The 19,449-nt window shown below is 37.0% G+C and overlaps 3 protein-coding genes across 6 annotated transcripts in view; 1 reads left to right on the top strand and 2 right to left on the bottom strand.

The window, feature by feature from the left end:
* Positions 1–8,772, top strand: part of cep290 (centrosomal protein 290) — a 30,437-nt gene extending 21,665 nt beyond the window's left edge. The window contains 15 exon segments of the mRNA XM_079808771.1: positions 282–503; positions 1,408–1,536; positions 1,659–1,804; positions 1,995–2,150; positions 2,249–2,372; positions 3,699–3,833; positions 5,311–5,397; positions 5,478–5,642; positions 6,661–6,783; positions 6,898–7,070; positions 7,148–7,289; positions 7,788–7,861; positions 7,951–8,045; positions 8,136–8,194; positions 8,269–8,772. Coding sequence (XP_079664897.1) covers positions 282–503; positions 1,408–1,536; positions 1,659–1,804; positions 1,995–2,150; positions 2,249–2,372; positions 3,699–3,833; positions 5,311–5,397; positions 5,478–5,642; positions 6,661–6,783; positions 6,898–7,070; positions 7,148–7,289; positions 7,788–7,861; positions 7,951–8,045; positions 8,136–8,194; positions 8,269–8,451 — 2,013 coding nt within the window. The 3' untranslated portion in view covers positions 8,452–8,772.
* rlig1 (RNA 5'-phosphate and 3'-OH ligase 1) lies at positions 8,471–13,257 on the bottom strand. 4 transcript variants are annotated; one of them, XM_079808942.1, is made up of 7 exons: positions 13,005–13,257; positions 12,528–12,645; positions 12,099–12,194; positions 10,227–10,343; positions 9,926–10,123; positions 9,351–9,520; positions 8,471–9,261 (listed from the first exon to the last, which is right to left on the bottom strand). In XM_079808942.1, exons 1-7 carry the CDS (start codon positions 13,092–13,094, stop codon positions 9,073–9,075), a joined length of 978 nt encoding a protein of 325 aa, XP_079665068.1. In that variant the 5' UTR covers positions 13,095–13,257; the 3' UTR covers positions 8,471–9,072. The 4 variants fall into 4 exon arrangements, with proteins under 4 accessions (XP_079665068.1, XP_079665069.1, XP_079665070.1 ...); XM_079808943.1 differs by having other exon boundaries at positions 12,528–12,642; positions 13,005–13,214; XM_079808944.1 differs by having other exon boundaries at positions 8,571–9,261; positions 10,227–10,325; positions 13,005–13,235.
* Positions 13,258–14,806: 1,549 nt separating this feature from the next.
* Positions 14,807–18,278, bottom strand: borcs5 (BLOC-1 related complex subunit 5). The gene is made up of 5 exons (XM_079808941.1): positions 18,060–18,278; positions 17,831–17,920; positions 17,574–17,717; positions 16,277–16,434; positions 14,807–16,196 (listed from the first exon to the last, which is right to left on the bottom strand). The coding sequence occupies exons 2-5, from the start codon at positions 17,886–17,888 to the stop codon at positions 15,969–15,971; spliced, it is 588 nt and encodes a 195-aa protein (XP_079665067.1). The 5' UTR covers positions 17,889–17,920; positions 18,060–18,278; the 3' UTR covers positions 14,807–15,968.
* Positions 18,279–19,449: the final 1,171 nt, after the last annotated feature.

Raw genomic sequence — 19,449 nt, 5'->3', positions numbered from 1 at the left:
AATTCATGATTAAAAGGTTTGTTAAATGTAACGATTAAAAATACATTATTCATAACTAGCCTCTTTTAAATTTAATTTTAAAAAGCACTGCCCAGTTGCTTTTATTAATCATTTGTTAATCAAGTAAAAAAAAAAAAAGACATAAGTCATTTGATGGGAGCAACCAATGAGCTTCCAACTTACTACTTTTTAAGACACCCTTAAAATTTTAAGATACTGAACCCTGGGGGTTTTACCCCAACCCTAACCAAGCAATTAATTATCCCCGTGTTCCTCATCAGGCATGTGTGAAAGACCTTAATGAGGAGCTCCAGCTGGCTAAGGATGGCGTACGAGCGGCAAAAGTCAGAGAAAACTCGCTGAAAGAGGAGCTGGAGAACTTGATCAAGGATCTTCAGAGGAGCCAAAAATCACATAACAAGTTGCAGAGTGAAAAAGAGGCTCTGGAGGATCAGCTGAATGAGCAGAAGAAGAAGATCCAGAGGCTCAGCAGTGGCCTACAGGTCAGGCCGCATGTTTTTCCAATTCACACTGGCTCTTCACCCTTGTTTACTCGTACCATAAATGTTTAAGGTCATAAAATCCCTGTCTCGCTGATCTAGAGTAATCCTAGCAGCGGCTCAAAGCACTTGGACAGTGAGTCATCTGCCCTTTTTTCTCTGCAAATGAAGAGCTTCTGCTCAATGTCTGGTTGAACAGAGCACTTCTTTGATGGCAGTGAATACGTCTAGACACCATTGTGTAGCTCCTCGCTTTAACTCCTATCTGAGTTTGTGGTCCTTGGGGGGAAAAACGGCTTTATTTGTATGTATAATCATAGTCCTTACAACTTTTTAAAGTAAATAAGGTAAAACTTTATTTATATAGCACCTTGTACACTACTGTACAAAAGTTTGGGGTCAATGCAATTTTTTACATTAATATTTTTGAAAAAGATGTATTAAATTGATCAAATGTGACAGTAAAGAGATTTATAATGTTTTCAAATAAATATTTCTCTTTCTATTCATCAAAGAAATGTTTTCAACATTGATAATTTAAAAGAAATGTTTCTTTCCAAATCAGCATATTGGAATGATTTATAAAAGATCATATGACACTGAAGACTGGAGTAATGATGCTTTGCAATCACAGGAATAAATTACATTTTGAAATACATTAAAATCGAAAACTTTTAATTTAAATTTTCAAGTTATTTTAAACTGTAATAATATTTCACAGTAGTGCGGTTTTACTGTATTTTTTAATAAAATAAAAAAAACATTTAAAAGTCTTGCATGTATAATATGAAAGGAGAGAAAGAAAAGAAAATTGTCAGAGTAGTAGGAATACAAAAAGAGTCTAAATAAATAAATACATGTGACTTTTTCCAGGACTGTATATCAGAGATGGTGTGTGTGTGTGCAGGCTCAGGTTGAGAGTGATGGACCCACAATAGAGGCTCTTCAGAAGAAGATCCGTAAGTTAGAGCAGGAGCTGGACAGGAAGAGCATCTCAGACCCTGCAGACAAGAGGAGCATCCTGAAGGAGGACAAGGTGAACTAGAACTGCAATTACTCCGGGAAAAAAACTAGATTTAAATCATCAAATGTTATCCTTGGTGATTTATTAACATATGAATCGTGTATAAATCTTGTAAATTATGTCCATATTTGCAGTCTTCTAAAGAAGAAATTGTGAGGTGGGAGGAAGGTAAAAAGTGGCAGGCCAAGGTGGAGAAAGTGCGGAACGTTCTCAAGGAGAAGGAGAAAGAAGTGGATTCTCTGTCTAAACAATTAGCAACGATCAAGGAACTTTACAGCAGGTCTGTGCCGTGACACCAATCCATCCCCATAATGGACAGTTTCAAATGATGCGTTAATGGTTTGAGGAATCTTGAATAAATATGACCTATGTTTATGCAATAAATGTGAGCTTAACTTTACCATTTATTAAGAGTGAGAACAAAAGTTGAAGATTTCCACTCATGTTGATGTTGGCTGATGTCCATGAAGGTTGGAGCAGGAGAAGTTGGGTCTGCAGAGGAAACTAAAGGGCAGAGGAGTGACCGCAGATCAGGTCGTTGGCACACGGACCCTCGAAGCTGACAGAGAGATTGAGGAGCTACATAAAAGAAACTCTGAACTGGAGCTGCAAATCAAAGCGATAAAGTATGTTCCTAATCGTGCCCCTTTGTATTAAAGCAGTATGTTCAATTTGTTTTTATGTTGTCTTGATGAATGTTTCATATGTATGGTTGGTTATGTAGGCAGCAGCAAGCTTTACCCCGTGATGCTGCAATGGAGGATATTACCATCAGGAACCGATATCTTGAGGAGAGGATTCACTCCCTGGAAAGTCAACTATCCAAAGAGTCTCCATCCAGACCATCTGTAGGTGCAACACTTTCCATCTTGCCGTCTTTTACCACTTTTCATGAATTTCACTCCACTAATTTCACTCTCACGCTTCCTCTCAAACCCGTTTCCTTCTCCATACCTCTATTCCATCAATGATAATGAAGGACAAACATCTGGCATCACCATCTCAGCTCAGTTCATCATCAAAAGTTCGTTCTATGACTTTTGATATCAGTGAAGTTGAGCAAAATCAGTCTCCATTAATAAATGACACAACCCCTGGATCAACTGAAATTAAAACGGAAGAAGCTTTTAAAAAGAACGAAGCTACTCAAACGTCCTTAACGAGTGCAGCAGAAGTGAGTCGAGATGAGGAAAAGAACAATTGTGTTGTAGATTTAGAACCAGAAGATCTGGTGAATGACAACAAAAGTGAACAGGAGGAAGCCAACAAAAAAGAGGAATCTGTTGAGAAAGACCAAGACGAACCAGATGAGACTCAAGGAGGACAAGATGTAGTAGATGCTGAACATGCACAAGAAGAACTGAAGACTAATGGAGAGACAGAAAAGATAAAGTCAAGGCTGACACATCAAGAAAAGGCTTTGGAAGAAGATCAGCTGGAAGATAAAACAACTGATAACGAAAATACAACTGCAGAAGGAATGTTGGACAACAGTAGGACTCACACAGAGCCAGAGACGTCACAGGGACAACTGGAGGATGACCAACAAGACATAGATAAGGAACAAGAGCCTGAAGAACAACATATTGAGATCACAGAGTCTTTGAAATCTGAAGGTGATCTAATATCTAATCAATTGAAAACATCTGCAGGGTCAAAAGAGGTTGAGGAAGAAGAAGCTGTGCTCAACAGTTCAACCACATTTGATGCCAAACCATCAATGATGGAGACCATGTCCTTCATACCTGTGGAAGATGTGGACCCTATTTTAAGTGAGGATGTACAAGGTTCCCCCACAAAGGAGCTGAATGCAGATTTTGTTGAAAGCAAACTTGATGTCTTGGATATTCTTCCACATGTAGAATCAGACTTCACCGTTTTTCATGACAAAGAGCGAACAATGAAAAGCAAAGTGAAAGCTCGAAAGGTACTTGGCGCATAGGAGTTCCCACTGAAGTGCTAGCACAAAGCTTCCAGTTGTCCGCCCTATAGCAGTGTTGGCTTTAAGCTTGTGACTTTGCCTCTCCAGACCCAGAGTGTCTGCTTTTGTCCCATAGAAACTTTGTCTTTGTATTGCACCCTCTCCATCTGGCATCAAAAAATGTTTTTGTTGTCTGGGTGTTGTTTAGCTATGTGTTTTCTACGGCATCAATATCTCTTTGTTGTTTCTCTAGACGTCTGGCCGTGGTTCTGGTACCCCATCTCAAAGAGAACATGAGCTTCAAAAAGATAACCTCAGATTGTCCACAGAGAACCTGGAACTTCGTTTCCAACTGGAGCAAGCAAACAAGGACCTGCCTCGATTGAAAGTATAGTCAAATCTAAATTATTGATAGCATGTGAAAAAAAAAACATTTGAACAACCTAGCAACTGCATAACAGCTTACTTATATTTTATTGCGAAACTAAAATTCTAGTAAAACTGTATCATTAGGGGCCAAGCACATAGAACTGCTTACAGGAAAGTTATGAAATTTGGCACCCAGATAGAGGACAGTCTGAACTCTCACTATAACACATTTTGAGTCTCTAACTCAAAATGCTTTTTGTATTCCGTCTAGAACCACCAACTGTACCAAGTTGCACTCACATTTATATTAATAACTTTTGAACCGTAAGGGATAGAAACAAAATGATTTGTGCTGGGAATCGATACATTTTTTTAAAACTAATTAATAAAAAAAATCTGTAATTAATCGCAAGTTTTTAATATTTTTGGAGTTTTTAATATTTTGATATTGAAAATCGATTTGTCAAACCCTTCTTCTTAAATATGCGAATGAATTTGACGAAGAGCATGCCAAAATGGCTATATCTTCACAACGCTTTAGTGTATTCTGACCAAACTGTGTGTGTTATGACCATAGACTGTAAAAACGTTTACTCTTTTCCATCGCTGACATCTGGGTCTCATCATGGGTCTCGAGTCTGCACAGTAGCAACAAATGTATTAAAAGAACGAACACTTGAACTAACATCAGCGTGATAAAAACTAAAATTATTTATTTAAAATGATTTGAAGTGTATTTTGATTGTTTAGTTTGTCTATGCCCCATCACATTTCATGGAGAGGGAGGGGTTTATGACATCCTGCATCCAGCCACCTTCACTCGTGTGGCACGCTTGGTTATGACAACCATGATCAGAGGCTACCTGCACAGTTTCTGCGCAGTGCCAACTAGTGGTCAGGAGACCAAATGGCTCTTTTAGCTTATAACTTCTGAACGGTTTGGCCAAAAATCACAAAATCTGGAGCAGCATGCCAAGTCGAATACCCAATTTTTCCATATCGGCCATTTTGAATTTTGTTGTAAAATGCTATAATTTACGAACGTATCATTACGAAACTGTATGTGTCTTGGAAACTCACAAAAAAAATGTTTTTATCATCTTCAGACTTTGCGGGCAAAACCGTATGGATTTTATGTCGATAGACAAAATGCTTTTCGTATACCGCTGCAACAAATTTAAGGCATGATGCCAAAATGACTGAGGCAGTATCTCTACAATGCTTGGACATATTGACACCAAACTTTGTATCTGTCATTGTCACCTCACTCTGACCACACCACATTCATTTTCTCATTAAAAAAAGTGAAAAACCATTAAGTCATAGTACTAGTGACTGTATTAACGATTTTTCAGCCAAATCATCTTTAATATGTCTTTACTTGCCCATTGTTGCAGTTGGCCTGACACTCCTAGCCATGCTGGCATGACCCAATAATTGCTGCTTGTAGTTATATTTTATCTGTTGTACTCAATTTCCTCTCCCTGTAATCAAAGGATCAGGTGTCTGACCTCAAGGAGATGTGCAGTGTTTTGAAGAAGGAGAAAGCCGAAGTGGAGAAGAGACTCAACCATGTTCGTGGGGTAGGTAGCAGCATGTCTGAGCTCTTTAAACACTGATCCTCTCATCTCCCTTATTCATATTTTTTGCCCCTCTCATACAGTCTGGCCGCAGCGGGAAAACCATACCTGAGCTGGAGAAGACTATCGCACTGATGAAGAAGGTAGTGGAGAAAGTTCAGAGAGAGAATGACAACTTAAAGAAGACATCAGAGGCCAATGTGCAGCAGCAGCTTGCAAAACTGGAACAGGACCATGAGAAACTTAAGGTACTTTTTGTGAACATGTTCAATGACACACTACCATTCACAAGTTGGGGGTAGGTAAGATTTTTTTATGTTTTTGAAAGAAATCTCTCAGTAAAATACGGCAAAATTAAAAATGTTATATACATATTTAAATGTAATTTAGTCCTGTGATGGCAAATCGTTACTCCAGTCTTCAGTGTCACACGATCCTTCAGAAATCATTCTAATATGCTGATTTGCTGCTCAGGAAACATTTCTTATTATTATCAATGTTGAAAACAGTTGTGCTGCTTAAAAGGATAGTTCACCCAAAAATGAAAATTTGCTGTTAATTTAAGCCTGTAGGCGATTTTTTTCTTCTTCAGTAGAATTGTAAAGAAGATTTTTAGCTGAAACTGTGATCTTTGGTGTGGGATATAATGGCTACCGTCACTTTGGAAGTAAAAAAAAAAACATTTTAAATTAATACCAAATTAATGCCTGAAAGTCAATCTTCCCTATTGAAATCGCACAGGTGAACGTAATCGTAATTTTTTCATACAAGTTGCAGCATCCAGGATAAACACAAGTAAGCACCATTATAAAACACGTGTCCTCCCTCTCTGTTGTAAACAAACACAGCGCCAGCTCATGTGTGATTTGCTCAATACGCGACAGGAAGCTCACACTCCAGACTACCGTGAATGCGCTCAGGAACATTTGACCCTCTCAAATTAACCGGAAATTTTCATTTTTCTGTGAACTTTTGTCAAAACTATACTTTTTTTTTCCCAGGATTCCTTGATTTAATACAAAGTTGCAAAACAGTTTTTATTTGAAATATAAATCTTTTGTAATGTTATAAATGTCTTTACTGTAAGTTTTGATCAATTTAATATTAATATGAATAAAATCTTACTGACCCCAAACTTTTGAACAGTAGTGTATATGTATAAAAATGTGTCCATAAAAACATTTCCATAAGTATTGTTCTGTTCACGTATGTCATTCTTTTCTACATTCTGTAATAATGTACAACTCATTTTTTTCTTTTTATTAGTCAGAATATGAAAAGCTGAAAGGAAAACAAGAGGAACAGCTAAATGCAAGACTTGAGTCAAAAACCAAGGGCATTGAGAAAATCATGATGGAAAATGAACGCTTGCGTAAAGATATTAAAAAGGTTTTTTTTAAATATAATTTTCATTACCTCCGTGTCAGTAAAACTTTAATGTATGTGCCCTTTAACTTTAATGTATGTGCCCTTTAATGCCACATGTTTTGTGGTCAATTGCAGGAAGCAGAAGCTGCAGAAAAGCTGAGGGTTGCAAAGGCCAGCCTTGAAGTAGCCAATGAGAAACTAAAAGCGGAGCTTGAGGAGATCAATCAGAGACTGTTATTAGCACAATCGAAGGGGTCATCTTTAGAGGGGGCAGACAGCAAAACCTGGAAATCTTCAGTTGTGACTAGGTAGTACATTTATTTGAGTACTACTTAATCAATTTCGTCATCATGTAAGGTCATTTGTTATTATTTTCCCTTCACAGGTTATTTGAAAACAAGATGAAAGGTCTTGAGAGTGAAATCGCCAAGAAAAACTCCAGCATATCAGAACTGAAGGTGCAGCTAAAAGAGGCTAATGAGAAACAGCATGCCACACAACACACTGTCAGCCAGCTGAAGGAACATGTGAGATGCTGATCCTTCTTCAAATATTTGATAAAATCACCATATTCTGTCATCACTGTATAATAAAAGCTGAAATACACTGAAGGATGTTTGCAAAAGGAGGCTTAGTTGTCATAGGTCAGAGACAGACTGCAGATTTTGGGGAGTCGGAAAATCACATAGTAAATGATAGGCACACACTCCCATTTTTTTAGTTTCACACTGTGGTTCCATCCAGTCGGAGGATGTTAAACATGTGTCAATTTTAGAATTTATATTTGTCATGCGTCTCCTAGCAACGAGGCGGTTCATGTGCAAGTTTTTTAAATTTGGAACGACTTGAAAGTCTGGTAGTGTGACCCTCAATTGTTTTGTGTATGATGCCCAGTTTTGTCTCTGTAACCATTTACAAAGTTGGCAAATGGATGTCCAGTGTCTTAAAAGCTGTGTACTGTATTCCAGCTTTAACATGCACATCGCATTTTCCCAGAGATCTAATAACCTAATGTGTATTAACAGGTGGAACTGCTAAAAAATATCCCAGTGGAAGCGACCACTGACGAAGGGCTTGCCAGAGAGTATCAGTCAGTGAGGTGAAGCACTAAACAGGCAGAATATCCGTAGACATCAAAGTACACAAAACAACTTGCAACTCATTCATTGCCAAATATGTCCCAATTAGATTGGCCAATAAACAACTTGAGAGAGAGAAGTCTCAACTTCTTCGCCAGATCCAAAGGTACGACGAGCAGTTTGGAACCAGCAAAGTAGGACCAGGTAAGACCACCATTGATTTTTTTGTTTTGTTGTTGAAGAATTTCATTTAATTTTGATACATCTATTATCTGCCTGGCCCCTGCTTTGCAGAATACAAGGAGCTCCAGGAACAAATTAAAGCTGCAAACACTGAAAAGAGGAAATTACAGGTATTCCTAAAGAAAAATCTCTAAATAATCTGCTGCTTTTAAATCAAGTCACATTCTAAATGCTTTCATTTTAGGGTGAAGTGAAGAAACTGACCGAAGAGCTGAAAAGCTTTGACCCAGCATTTTTCGAGGAACTTGAGGATCTTAAATTTAATTACAACGAGGAGGTGAAGAAAAACATCGTCCTGGAGGAACAGCTGAAGAAGCTGTCAGATCGGTTTGGTGTGGCGATTCCTGTAGATGTGTCTATCAGCTAACAAACATCAGATCCTTTTTCAGGTCATCAGATTTTATTGCTACTGCTTATTTAGAGCCAAATATGTACATGAAACAATGTTACTTCTCTTTAAGTACAATTAAGTTGAAATGTTTTATAAGTAGTAGTAGGTGCATATTTATTTATTTTTTAGAAAGTATTAAGACATTTTCATATAAAGTTAGGCTTTACAGTATTTGTGATTTGTGGCCTTGCTAGCAAGAACTGAAACCGAAAGGTTTTTCTTTTTGCATGTATAATTATCAGTCACTGCCTCGTTTTTGAGACTCCTTACATTAAATAAACGTTGGTTTGCTCTTATTTATATACATATTCCTGACACCCATTTAAACGAACAAAAAAAAATGACATTAAAAAAGGGGGGGAAAAAACTACCATTCTCTAAAGAAAGGAAAAAGTGCAAAATATAAAGCAATCACAGCATTTGCATACATCACATACCCAAGAGTAAATATGAGCAAGATGTCAGTGGGAATTCAGAACAGGCAGTTTTGACTAATATTGAGTGTTGGCGAACCAGTTTTCCCTCTGGTTAAAACCAGATGTAGTAGGAATGTTTGGTAGTTTCATTTTATGGGATTGTTAGTATCATTTTATGGGATCAGGGTTCAACCTGAATGTCCTGTATGCAGCTGAATGGTTGTCCATTTACGCTGGAGAATGATTTGAATAAATCCTTCTCGGAAGCATCTGGATCACATGTCGTTTCATCTACGTGGACGACCACAGGTCTGGTGTTCAGGAAGGTGTCGCCAACAGGCCATTTCAGACCGAGATGATGGCGGTGTATCTGAAGATAAGATTTAACATGATTTACTCTGGAACAAAATTGTGGATAATGGTAACAGAAAAGAGTTGACTTATAAACCCCTCATTTACCTTAACCAGTGTCCCGTCGTCACAGTGCCAAACAATGCCCTCCACCCGCCCCTCTTGGCATTCCTGAAACCAGGAATACAGCTGCTGGAATTCCACTGGAGGAGCGTTCCGAATGCGCAGGACCCCGTGAGGCACCAGAACATGAACTGGATGCTTCTTACTTCCCAAACCTACAAAATCCCACAGTCAGTTGCTTCCAAAACCAACACCATTCAAAAGGTTTTTGAAAGATGATATTGCTTTTATTCATCAAGGATGCATTAAATTCATCAAAATTGACAGTAACCTTCTATTCATCAAATAATCCTGAAAGAAAACGTATCAGTTTCCACAGAAATATTCAGCAGCAATTTTCAATAAGAAATTTTTCTTGTGCAGCAAATCAGCATATTAAAATTATTTCTTAAGGATCATGTGACAATGTAATGATGTTTTCAAATATATTACATTAGAAAACAGATAATACTTACAATATTGCTGTTGTATTTTTAATCAAATAAATGCAGCCTTGGTGAACATAAAGAGACTTCTTTCAAAAACATTAACCCCCAAACTAAACTGTGCATTATACTTGCCATATGGATTTCCATTAACATTGGTCCCGATAAGTTCAAGGGTTTGCTCCATGAGGTCTGCCAGAGGAACGCTGACAATTTCAAGCAATCCTTCATCATCCCCATGTGTCTTCAGGACAAGGGCAACACCAACATCATAGTTAACCACAGAGGCGTGCCAGCAATACTGCTTGTTGGTTTGATCAACTGGAACCCAACCTTCATAACAAAGAAATAACTATACCATCAGCTTTAATTTCAGGCACTGTATAACATACAACACGATTAGAAACAAGAGCGTGTTTGAGAGACACCAACCCACCAGGTATGTGTCCGTGTTCATCAGGCACTGGATGGCCATTCTCATGCTTGACTCTGTGAGCGGCGATCCAGGATTCTGGCACTTCTCGGAAATCTTCATCTAGGTTCCACACAAATCCTGTTATTTAAAAGAGAATCAAAAATATAGCACTTTTCATTCTCATTCACTGCTGTGACAGTTTCTTTTTAGCCAGTGAGTGAATTAACATTATTGTGTTCATTCTAATATTTATACAAGTACAATAGCAAGACAGTGTCAGTATAGTTTATTTAATGCCATGTTAGCATCTGTGGCTATCTTCATGGCAAAACATTAATTACAAAAATACAAGAGTTACATTCACTATATTGCCAAAAAGGTATTGAGACACCCCTCCAAATTATTGAATTCAGGTGTTCCAATCACTTCCATGGCCACAGGTGTATAAAATCAAGCACCTAGACATGCAGACGCTTCTACAAACATTTGTGAAAGAATGGGTCGCTCTCAGGAGCTCAATGAATTCAAGCGTGGTACCGTGATAGGTTTCCACCTGTGCAATAAGTCCATTTGTGAAATTTCCTCACTACTAAATATTCCACGGACTACTGTTAGTGGTATTATAACAAAGTGGAAGCAATTGGGAACAACAGCCACGAAGTGGTAGGCCACGTAAAATCACAGAGCAGGGTCAGCACATGCTGAGGTGCACAGTGCGCAGAAGTCACCCACTTTCTGCAGAGTCAATAGCTACAGACCTCCAAACTTTGTGTGGCCTTCAGATTAGCTCAAGAACAGTGTGTAGAGAGCTTCATGGAATGGGTTTCCATGGCCGAGCAGCTGCATCCAAGCCTTACATCACCATGTGCAATGCAAAGCGCCAGATGCAGTGGTGTAAAGCAGTGGTTCCCAACCACGTTCCTGGAGGACCCCCAACAGTGCACATTTTGGATGTGTCCTTTGTCTGACACACCCACATCAGGTCTTGGAGTAGCTACTAATGAGCTGATGACCTGAATCAGGTGTGTTTGATTGAGGAGACATGCAAAATGTGCACTGTTGGGGGTCCTCCAGGAACGTGGTTGGGAACCACTGGTATAAAGCACGCCACCCCTGGACTCTAGAGCAGTGGAGACATGTTCTCTGGAGTGACGAATCACGCTTCTCTGTCTGGCAATCTGACAGACGAGTCTGGGTTTGGCGGTTGCCAGGAGAACGGTATTTGCCTGACTGCATTGTGCCAAGTGTAAAGTTAGGTGGAGAGGGGATTAAGGTGTGGGGTTGTTTTTCAGGGGTTGGTCTTTGCCCCTTAGTTCCAGTGAAAGGAACTCTTAATGCGTCAGCATACCAAGACATTTTGGACTATTTCATGCTCCCAAAGTTTGGGGATGGCCCCTTACTGTTCCAACATGACTGCACACCAGTGCACAAAGCAAGGTCCATAAAGACATGGATGAGTGAGTTTGGTGTGGAGGAACTTGACTGGCCTGCACAGAGTCCTGACCTCAACCCGATAGAACACCTTTGGGATGAATTAAAGTGTGACTGCGAGCCAGGCCTTCTCGTCCAAAATCAGGTCCTGACCTCACAAATGCGCTTAAAGAAGAATGGTTAAAAATTCCCATAAACACACTCCTAAACCTTGTGGAAAGCCTTACTAGAAGAGTTGGAGCTGTTATAGCTGCAAATGGTGGGCCAACTCCATATTAAACTCTACGGATTAAGAATGGGATGTCATTAAAGTTCATGTGCATGTAAAGGCAGGCGTCCCAAAACTTTTGGCAATATAGCGTATATACAATAAAAATAAAAACCAAGCAAACAGAAAAAAATACAGCAATTACAATAGCAAGCCAAAAAAATAAAGATAAAAAATGATTTAGACCGAAATACCTTTACAGGTCTTCTGCGAATACTGATACTTTTTGAATCTCTTGTCCGCCTGCTTGGTGGGTTTCCGATCCAAGCGAGCCCAGAGATAAGGTTCCCCTTAAAATAAAGGAATACTTTGGTTCAGCAAGGACATATTATAGGAGTCAAAAGTGACAGCAAAGGCATTTATACTTTCTATTCATTATATCACTGTTTCCACAAAAATATTAAGCAACGTGACTATTTTCAACATTAATAATGATAAAAAAAATTTCCTGAGCAGTGTATTGAAATTATTTCTGAAGGATAGCTTTGCTATCAAATGAATTGCATTTTAAAATATATATGAAAATAGAAGATTTATTGTAACAATACTTACTATTACTGGTTTACTGTTTGATCAAATAAATGACGTCACAGGTTATGACTCCTTTATGAGCCAGAGTCTACCTTTATATGTGGTGACATAGCAGCATGTCCCATCAATCTTCTCAGTCGCTACAGCGCAGTGAATCCCTGATGCAAGAGCAGCAGGGTTCAGGTCTTCAGTGGCCACCACCTGGAACTGCTGTGTGGGAATAAAAGAATGAGAGCATCTCAGATCTGCAAATAATCAATCTACTATATACAGTACATGATTCAGTTTTATGTGATTGTATAACACTTTTATATCAGCCCGTTGACATACATATTGCATACACCTTTGGAGGAAGTTTCTCCCTTCAATGCACCAACTAAAATAATAATGAAAATATGAATATATATTATGATAAATGATGACGTTGCCAGTAAGCACGCGCCATATTGTAATGCATGTCTCGTAATGTATTTAAATTGTTAAAAGTTTTTTTCTGCTGTTGTTTTTTGTGATAAAACAACATGTACTGTAAGTCTGTAACAAAAATGCTGATTTCTTTTTTCGCCCACCTGACAGTCGCGTTTTCTGGATGGTTCGTTTCTCACTTCCGTCAGGAAAACACATGGGATCTTCTGCTGCACTGAACCCAGACGCCGCATTATGACTGCTGTTAGTCAACTTTGATAAGGTGTGTGTTGCTTTACAGACGGAATATGGACTGGTGAGACATCACATTAGCAGATCTGCCATTCACATGCGACCAGTGCTATTTTGTTCAGATTTCCTCTCATTCAGTAGAGATTGTTGTTAAAATGTTAACATGATCTTTGTCGCCATCTATTGGAACGGAGTGTGAATGGTTGTTTTTATATTGAGCAGGTTTTATGTGCATGAAAGCCCGTTTCTGCCTCAATGCAAAAAAGGTAATTTTTTTTTTTATTACAAAAAGGTTATTAAAAAAAAAAGGTTTTACACATAAATAAACGGAGAGATTTAAATAATACGCTTTTTTCAAACAAAAAGGAGAAGAATTGCCTGGTGTAAAGCAGGGCTGCTCCATCATCAGTGACGAGACGTCACAATTTTGGTGTCTGCATCAAATTAAGTTTACAAAAGTTATTTGTATATACATAAAAACATGTTAAATGCAAGTTAAGTGTCTACTGTACTGTTTCGAATAACTTTTGTCAACATATAGGGGAAATAACATCTAAACTGTAAAATTGTCATTCAGCATAATGGACTTTGATTTTGCCATTACATCTTTAAATAAACGTTTAAAATACCAAGTTAAAAAATATATTTGTTTTCTTGGCATTTTCAAATAAGTGTTGGCTGTGTTATATTAAAAGGACTATGTCTTATTAATTTTTTTTAAGTATTTAAATAACCAGGGGACTTTTGTCCCGAAAATGTAGTTTGTAGGAGATCATTCAGTGTAACAGGATCAAGAAGCCATTCTGAAATCATATAAAAAACAGATAGTCATTCGACAGTCTGTGACATCATCAAAAGGCACCCTGAAGATGTGGTGCTACTGAAAAGTGAATTCATTGCTCTTAAATATTTGATAATTCCACCTTTTCATGATGTGGTAGGCAGCCTAAGCTACAAAACCGCATGTCATTCAGTGAAATGCCAAAAAACATTTATATTGTTAGAATTTTTGAAAAATAAGTAGATGTTGTGAATAATTGTGATTAACTTTACTGGTCAAGCTAACTGTTTGATATAGGTGGCCAGCTGATGGCCTGCAATATAAGCTGGAGCAGAAGTTTCGTCATTCAGGGTAATGCTTTTTTCATTCAGTGTAATGCAAATTCTCTTTGAATGACAGGATCACTGTATAAATAAACATTTTAGCATCTTATTTATATTACAGATAAATGAGGAATGTTTAGCACGGGCAAATATGTGTTAAACTTAATAAATATTAATATTTTAATGAATTTTTGTATTGTTTAATTTGTGTTATTGATAAATTTTAGATGCCCACGAACAGAGAGACTTGAAAGGCACTGTAAAATGCTGAAAACCCAAAAAGTAAATGCAGACCCAGTAGCTAGGGTGGCACTCTTAAAGCCCATTCACACCAAGAACAATGATTATTATGATAATAATAATAATGGTGGATTGTGTTTGTCAGAATAATAGCTTACCAATATTCCTGAACTGAGAGTTCCCCCTCACTATTTCACAAGTTCAAAAGAGACCATTGAGGGGATTCTCCACTCAAAATACCCATCCTGATAACGTCATTTATGTTGGCAAATAAAAAGTATTCATAAATATAGCTGCAAGGAGTCACTTTTGGAGCAGAGCAAGTCGGAAACAAAGTGACAAGCTAAGCAAGCATGGCAGAGAGCATCAGAACAGTGGAATAAAATGCTTATTATTTTTCAACATCTGCTTCTGCCGTCATTTACTCAGGAATATTATTAAAACTAATTTAATGATACAGACCAATACTAAAAACATTGCAATTATGGGAACAATGGCATTATTATTTTCCTTTTTGGCAAAATGTCATTCAGAGTAACAAACCATGGTCATTCAGCATAACAGATATATTTATGTAAAAATAAACAATATACTTATTCTAACCTGTAATCATACTAAATGTTATTATATTTTAAATGATTTTCACTTCCTTACAAAAACTTCTTGCTGACAAATGGGTCAACCTAGTGGTTTGAAGGATGGTGGCAAAGTATAAAGATTAAAAAATTACAATTTTTGTGGGCTGCACTGTGATACTTAAATAGAGTCTTTTAATATGTCATCAAATGATTTCCGTTTTATAAATATGCCTAATAAGATTTTCTGATTCATAAATATTGTTACACTGAATGACATTTTAGTGGGTGTCTTCCTTAAATCATGGTAAAAAAAAGTATGATAGTCATTATTTTTTGCTCCGAAAAATATTAAATTAAACAGGACACATTCTAATGTACAGGGGGGAAAAATAAATTTAAAGCTGTATTACACATTTATTTATTTGATGCTTGAAACCCCCATTTTGACTTTGACCCACATATATCCAGTTTAGTTTACTAAGCAGTAACCTGCATACCTGAGAATTCACATTCAAATACATATTTACAATCCTAACACAACGCAACAATCTGTCCTCCAAAAGTATCATCTTTAATAAATCTTGTGTAAACAGAAAGTGTATAAACAATTTAATGCCAACAACTTTAATGACATGAGTCTATAGACAGCCTCTCAAGAGCATCATCTGCATCAATGACTCATTAAATAACATTTTATATTACAAAAGGCAGACTTTTTTCTTCTCATGCCCTTTAAAAGCACACAATTAAGCCTATAAGGTAAATATATACAGATGCCTTTTCCATTTCAGTATTATAGTTTTACATTTTGCACCTTGTAACTTGTTTTAGGCCAGAACATACCTTATCCAGACAAAGTGCGAAGTTCCATAGGTAACGACTGTAGGTGGGTCTATAAAGCACAAGTCTAGTTCAAGCACGATGAACTCTATTTTTCCTAACTGATGCCAGAATCTATTTGATGTCTCCATCAGGCTTCATGCAGAAGGCTTCCAGGCGCTCGCTCTCGGGCAGCAGGTTGTTGAGACGCTCCATCAGTGGGATTGTCTGGTCGATGCCCATCTGGATGCGTCTTAGAATCATCGACATCTCATTGACCTTTTGGATCTGTTCGGCGTATTTGGCGTAACGCTTTTGCCTCTCCTGCATGATGCTGAATAGCGCCTCCACTGACAGATCCATCTGAGAGAGAGAAAAAAAAGTTTAGCATTTACAGATAGCTTGTAGAAACAGTATAGTTAAGCAGAAATAATGGTGAATACCTCTTTGATCCTCTTGACCAAAGCATTCTGGTCAAAGGCAACAGCCTCCGCACACTGGTGAAGATGATCCTGATATCGGACGCACAGCTGCAGTACCTGTGCAGAATCCAGCTTTTCTAAACAGACCGTGCTGGGGGAGGTTTGCCCACTCAGCACACCTAAGAGGATGACACCAATATTAGGGCCAAATTGTGATTCATATCATTATGAACTAAGGCTGGACTGATACAGGTTTCATTAAAGAGATAGTTCAGATAATACGGAAGGCGGTCTGGCGGAAGCTAGATATTTTACTTTATAATGTGTTAAATGTGGACATTTTTCTTACACAAACCCATCGATTCACTTCATTCACTGCCATTATAAAGCTTGGATTAGCCAGGATATTTTTTATGTAACTCCGATTGTGTTCGTCCGAAAGAAGAATGTCATATACACCTAGGATGGTTTGAGGGTGAGTAAATCATGGGGTCATTTTCATTTTTGGGTGAACTATCCCTTTAATAGATTCGATTGAATTAAAAATCAGTTCATTTTAGACAAAATAATCAACACTTGCATACAATCTTATACAACTTGAGTTGTATACAAACATTTTAAGGCACACAAGTTCGTTTTTATATCAACTTTTTAATGCTATAATTATGTTTCTATGGAAGCTTATTTCCATCACCGAGTAAAGATACTTGCGACCTTTTATCTCACAGAATTGCGTAATGTAAACTCAGATTTCAGAGGGAAAAAGTCAGAATTGCGGGAGAATTCTCTATATTCTTAGAACTGTGAAATATAAACTCGCAACTGAGAGAAAAAAAGTCAAAATTGTGAAATAAAAAGTCACAATTCTCACAAACATTTATATTTTTTATTTTGTGGCGGAAACAAGCTTCGATATGTTTTACACTCCAAAGATGAAGACATCACTAACAGGTTAAGTAAAATAATAATGAATATGTAATATAGATTTGTATTTCTAGTTGACTAATTGGCTAAACAACTGAGGAAGCTACAGTGATCTGTAATGCCACATTAAAGAATGTCAAAACGAATGAATTTCATGATAATTGACAGAAAACATTCTTATCATAAGTAACAAAGCTTAATGCTATTTATTTTCATCAACTGAAAAGAGCAAGAGCATAGACTAAAATAATCTATCTTGGGATTTATGAATCGATATTGGTTCATCAAAATGAAGATAGATGAAGCAATATTGTCAGCCCAGCCTATTTATTTGTCTATAAAAAAAGCATGATTGTTAGCATCAGATTAGTTGTTATTTGGACTGCTTACCTACCTTTTAGAAGAGGCTGAAAGGTAGGAATTTCCTGTAGCTTTATTACATCTGGATCATTATGGATATTCCGTAATGACTGAGTTCCTTGGGCAACAACTACTATGTCATCCATTTTGGCTCTTTGCTTGGCTGGAGAGGGTACAACTGAAACAAGAAGACAGAACTTAATGACGGGTAATGCTAGCAGAATATACACAAAAGAAACATCTCAATTTTAACAGATTTATAAAATAAAAACGGGTTATTATGTTGAGCACCTGAAGCACTGAAGTCTGAATGTTTATGTTCAGCATCTCCACTCTGTTCAGCACCCATTGTGCACTTAGTCTAAGCAGTCAACACAAGCACTGAAGAAAGAAGACAACACAATTATAAAAACAAGGATAGTACATCTAATATTCGAATACATGGTTACAATACAAATATGTTTTATTATTATTTGATTTCATACATTTCCGATAAATAAGCTACATGCGCTTTACTTACCTTGATGTTTTTAGTTGTTTAACGGCTGTCTGCGAGTGCCGCTTTCACTGTTTTGTTGAATGAAAGGCTTGCTAATGTGTTACATTGTAGCTTAAGTAAATTACAGACACCGTGAGATGTCAGACCACAATACTGACTGTAGATAACGTGTACGTTGCTATATTGTTTAGTAAATAAGGTTACAATCACTAGACGTATAAGTGAAACATCCGGTATGATAACACGTGACGCGTGATGATGACGCCATAGGTTATTGGGTTTTGTTTTTTTTAGGTTATTAGGTTTGTTTTCATGTGACCATTGAAGCATGACGAGTTACTCATTTTCTTTTTTCGTTGTAGATTTTAATTTACAACTAAAATAAAATAATAATAAAAAACACGTTTCCACACTTTTACAACTTCTATTCAACTTGGAAGAGGGAAGAAAAACAGTTACTGGCAGTTAAACAATACGTTCTAAATGAGCTGATTTGATTAAATATGCTTATTATGATGCTTGAAATATTAATTAATATAATTTATTATGGCCTACTTTATGTAAAAATGTGTGATAATGTACATCATAATATATATATATATATATTATTAATAAATTATTGGATAATTATTCTTTCTTTAACAGTTTTTAATCAGTGTGTAAGAAAAAAAACTGTATCTTCTAAATGTATTAACTCGTAATCATTTTAAATCAGATTTTGTCTACATTAGTTTGAATAATAAAAACATTCCTGTGTGGTGTGACAAGCTGTATTAATAATAATTTTTAAAAGAATTAGCCAAATGCTTTTTCAAAACTTTTTGTTGGTGGGACACGTTGTCCTGATCTCGCTTATAGCAACACAAGAAATTACATAACTAATGTGTAGATTTATTTAAACAGCTACCGTTTTTATTATAACATAAACAAAAAATATTAATAATACTGTTACATATTACATATCTGGGGAAATCCTCTGGAACTATTCCCTTTTTGTAGTAGTGTATTTGTTTAAAATATCCAGTTGCTAGTATCCGCTACCACTGCCCCTTATTTGTTTTCATCAGGATAGATTATATTCATAGTCCAACTGTTTAATTAATTCGGCATTTCTCTCAAATAAATTAAAAGCTCTAGATTTACAGATTATAAACAAATGATTATCAAAAATCTCATCCATTTCTCCGTTGAGCAAGAACATATTTAGACAATGCAGCAACATGCGATTGAGAACCACCCTTACTGGGATCATCAGCCATGTCGGTGAATCGCAACAAACCCTGTTTGATTGGCTACTCTGTATGTCAATCATTCTGCCGTGAAATGTAACCTCCATTCTGATTGGCCAAAACAAGTGCAACTATTTATCCAAAGATCTCATTGGTGGAAAATATAGGTTAGTGGTCCGACA

This window comes from Gobio gobio, assembly GCF_949357685.1.
Source record: "Gobio gobio genome assembly, chromosome: 25".
Classification (NCBI taxonomy): Eukaryota; Metazoa; Chordata; class Actinopteri; order Cypriniformes; family Gobionidae; genus Gobio; species Gobio gobio.
This window is presented reverse-complemented; position numbering and strand designations above follow the sequence as displayed.